The 3,690-nt window shown below is 37.3% G+C and overlaps 1 protein-coding gene across 1 annotated transcript; it reads right to left on the reverse strand.

Annotated features, from left to right (window-relative positions):
* Positions 1–201: 201 nt before the first annotated feature.
* On the reverse strand, positions 202–3,351 carry LOC102460577 (C-C motif chemokine 20-like). Its single transcript, XM_006119886.5, has 4 exons — positions 2,789–3,351; positions 2,401–2,515; positions 1,240–1,317; positions 202–887 (listed from the first exon to the last, which is right to left on the reverse strand). Exons 1-4 carry the CDS (start codon positions 2,868–2,870, stop codon positions 860–862), a joined length of 303 nt encoding a protein of 100 aa, XP_006119948.1. The 5' UTR covers positions 2,871–3,351; the 3' UTR covers positions 202–859.
* Between the last annotated feature and the right edge of the window lie 339 nt (positions 3,352–3,690).

The raw sequence follows: 3,690 nt of genomic DNA on the forward strand, positions 1-3,690 counted from the left end.
TTCTTTGCAGGAGGTAAGGGGAATTCATATACACCATTATGTCTACAACCTCCCTAATGCAAATGAAGAATGAAACAAAAGAGGCTTCCATTGTCATTTCTTGATGTAGGATAGATAAAGAATGGTCTGGTCTGGCTATTCTGGAACACAAGGTCTTGAGTTCCAGGGTGTATAATACATTGCCAATAAAACAAGTTCATGCAAGTCTCATTTTAGTTTTTTATTGTAATTTTTAAAATTTCCATAATCTACATATTCTCTCAAGCACATGTTTTTACAACAGTCCAACATATTTAATCCATTTGTTGTTTATCACATTACTTAAAACTAAAGGGAACAGAGCGTTGGCACAAAAAAAAATGCCTAAGATTTAACAAATAAATAGAATAAATTATCTATTTTACTTATGCTAAATAGCACAAGTGACATCCAAATGCTCTAAATCACATACGGCACGTATTTTGTATCTTTCTATATAAAAAAGTTTTTCCTGCTGGATGACAGAATGACATCATCACGTTGTCATGCTCTCACGCTCTCTGGCTACGAAAGCAGCTAGGGAGGAGAATAGAAGAGCATAGCAAGCAGAGGTCGCAGCCCCCTAGTAACAACATAAGACTGTTTTCTTCTTTACACAGTAATCAAATATTGTATATTGACAGAAGAAAAAAGCAACTTTAACAAAAATGCTTAAGTCAAGCAACTGAAAGATGCAATATGAATCAACTTCAGTTGTTCAATGGTTCCAAAGAATCCAGGAACAATGGTCAGTAAGCACACACCGTGTACAAAGAGACGATTCCAACCTAGTTTAGGTTCTGTAGTCGCCTTTGTGTCTAGTTTCATTTCACACCCCACATTACAGTGACATCTTCCTGAGTTTCTGGCTGTAAAAAACAATGAGAACACATGAATAAGAATTGAGGGATCACTTCAGCCGTAGAATGAATTTTGGATTCCTCTCCCCCAATACAGTTCTTGCTATCAATGACATAATATCTCAGGTGGGAAAAACCGGTATAGGAAGCTTCTATCCCTATGCCTAGCATTATGAGGCCTTAACAATTTTTCACCCAGGTCCAGCAGAAGAAAGAAGGGAAGAAAGATTCACATTTTCAGAAGTGTATTCTACTTGTGCATACTTGCTCAATGCCAGCAAGTCTATAGCTCTGTTACTATAAGTGAAAACTCAGATACTTTCTGTTTTGACCAGGCTAATCGGTTTTAAACTATTCTTACCTCAGCCAAAGAAGATGCTTCTTCACCCAGCGCTCCTCTGGATTTGCACAAGCACTCCGTCCATTCTTTGTGTGAAAACTGGAAGGAAATATATGGTAAACAATTATAGTAACTTCCTTCTATTAAATCGCTTCACACTACAGTCAACATAACAGAATCACATTCTGTAGTTGCTCTATACAACGCAGCAACAGGTTTCCTAGAGGAGGCCATTTAGGTGCTCCAATTCAACTTCCCACAAACTATCGGCATAAGGAGAAACCCAATCAAAGTAAAAGGCAACAATTAAAACTGAAGAAAACGGATTTCTCTATTTTTAAACATAGTGCATGATCATGTTGAACTCACAGGTACCAGATCTTAAGGCAAAGAACTTAACCAAATATAAAAAAAATTAGATATTTATGGAAATTATGGAAGCAGCTGCAATTAAACTAGGTGGTATAAAATATGAGGGATCTATTCTTATTTCAGGTTATAAAAAAAAAGAATTATTAACTACTTTGCGTTTGGAAGAAACTTCCCCCACAAGAACAGTATTGCTTAAGTGTCCATTATGGGATGGGATGAAGGGCAAAGGTGTTACACTTTTTTTGAAGCTCTATTGGAGGCTCAATCAGTCTAGATTATACGGCCCCTTAGGGCATGTCTACCCTGGGGAGTTTTTTTAAATATCTGCCCTATTTCAAAGTAAAGCAAGTGTCCGCACTATCAAGCCCATTGTTTTGAAATAAAGGGCTTGTTGTTTCAAAATAGTAACTCCTGCTTGTGAAGAGGAACAGCTTATTTCAAAGTAATTATTTCAGGATTTATTTCAAAGTACATTATTTTGAAATAACTTCCTGGGTAGACAGCCTTTGTCTGATCCCATGTGGCATTTCTCTTAGGTTCCTAAACTGACAGGTTTATATTTATTTTGTACAGACATCTTGTAAGAATGTGAGTTAATGGTCCCTACTTTATAGTTTGGTTTTATAAAGTACTAAGAGCATTTTTATATAAACGTCACAGGATAATTTTCCTTTTGAAAAAGATAAGGACAGTTAATTTCTGGCAATCAAAACATTTTTGCTTTCATCACGCAAAAGTCCAAAGGCTAATTCTTGCTTAACAGTAAAAGTACAGACCATGTGACTGAATTTCTTTTGACTGGTAGCTTACATGATAGCATCGATGTCACACACTTCAGTTGATAACTGTTCTGTGTAACCGTTTATGGCCCACCGAGGTAGCCGGACTGTGGAGTAAGAGAGGCAGCAGTCGTGGTTGTTTTGTGCTGGAATAGAGGAGGAGAAAAAGAAATATTTAGAAATGAGAAAAATAAAATTAGAACTATAATTTCATCCTGCCTACAATACAATATGGACAAATCCCTGAACTTTGAATTCCTCTGTAATTGTAAATCCTGCCCATCACATAGTTTAATTCTCTGGGAGACTTCCACCACCTCCCTGCAACCACACCTCAGTTTGCCTGACATGGTCCAGAGCAGTATTCTGAGCCATGAAATCAAATCAGACGAATGAAAAAAAAATCAAAGCTCACTCACCTTCAGAAATGCCAGACAGGCAGAGGAGCAGCAGTCCCATCAAAGAAGCAAAGATCAAGTTTCTGCTGATGAAGTTGGTCATTTTCAGTTCAGTAAGAAGGTCTGCACTTCAAATGTTTCAGAAAACTGGCTGCTCTGATCTGCTGGCTTTGGCTTCAGAAGACCTGCTTATAAAGCCAGCTGGGAAAACTCAGGGAATTCACCTTTGGGTGTGTTCCATTTTTCATCATGGGATTTTCCCTCAGCAGTTCCATTGTGCCTGACACTTTAAATGTTAACCTGTCTTGTGCTGTTGTCAAAGGCAGCAGAGCAATATGGGGATTTTTTTTCTTTAACTAGGTTAGAAAGCAAATTGAGGCCAAACATTTTTTAAAAAAAAGGAAATACAAGCAGTGTTAGGTCATGGTTATGTGGGTAAGGCACATGAGTACTTTGTGGGGGTGAGACTGTAGGTTACAAAATGAGGAAAATGGAAACAACTGTCACAAATCGGAGCTGTATATTTGTTTGCTGACTTAATTTAATAAAGCTTAGTTTTTAAAAGGCTAAGAAGGAGGGTCTGGCTCTTTAGAGTTGTGTTTTGCCTTACAGCACTGCCTTTATCATTGGTCAGTATATTGTCAGTCTAAACTGTTCTACCTGCATCAGATTTAGATTGAAAGCAACTTGTGCATTAGGTCTTCATATATGTCTTGAACTCAATAAGGATTGTATCCTACAACCTTCTCATGTCTAGTTATACTATATATTTTAATGGCACCTTATTTCTACAGGGAGCAAATAAAACCTGAAATCATTTGGAGGATGTCCTACAGAGGGCCTATAATCACAAATACAAAATAAATCTAACACAGGTAAGTTGTCACTGAAAACTGTTAGGTTGCCAAATGAAACTAGAAGTT

Source organism: Pelodiscus sinensis, chromosome 10 (genome assembly GCF_052426305.1).
Source record: "Pelodiscus sinensis isolate ZL-2025 chromosome 10, ASM5242630v1, whole genome shotgun sequence".
NCBI lineage: Eukaryota > Metazoa > Chordata > Testudines > Trionychidae > Pelodiscus > Pelodiscus sinensis.

Excerpts from the sequence above, each read along its gene's own strand:
- LOC102460577 (XM_006119886.5), bottom strand. The coding sequence starts at position 2,870 with ATGACCAACTTCATCAGCAGAAACTTGATCTTTGCTTCTTTGATGGGA. Across the intron at positions 2,516-2,788 it reads CCTGTCTGGCATTTCTGAAG|CACAAAACAACCACGACTGC; the intron begins GTGAGTGAGCTT and ends CCTCTATTCCAG. Across the intron at positions 888-1,239 it reads AAGCATCTTCTTTGGCTGAG|CCAGAAACTCAGGAAGATGT; the intron begins GTAAGAATAGTT and ends TGTTTTTTACAG.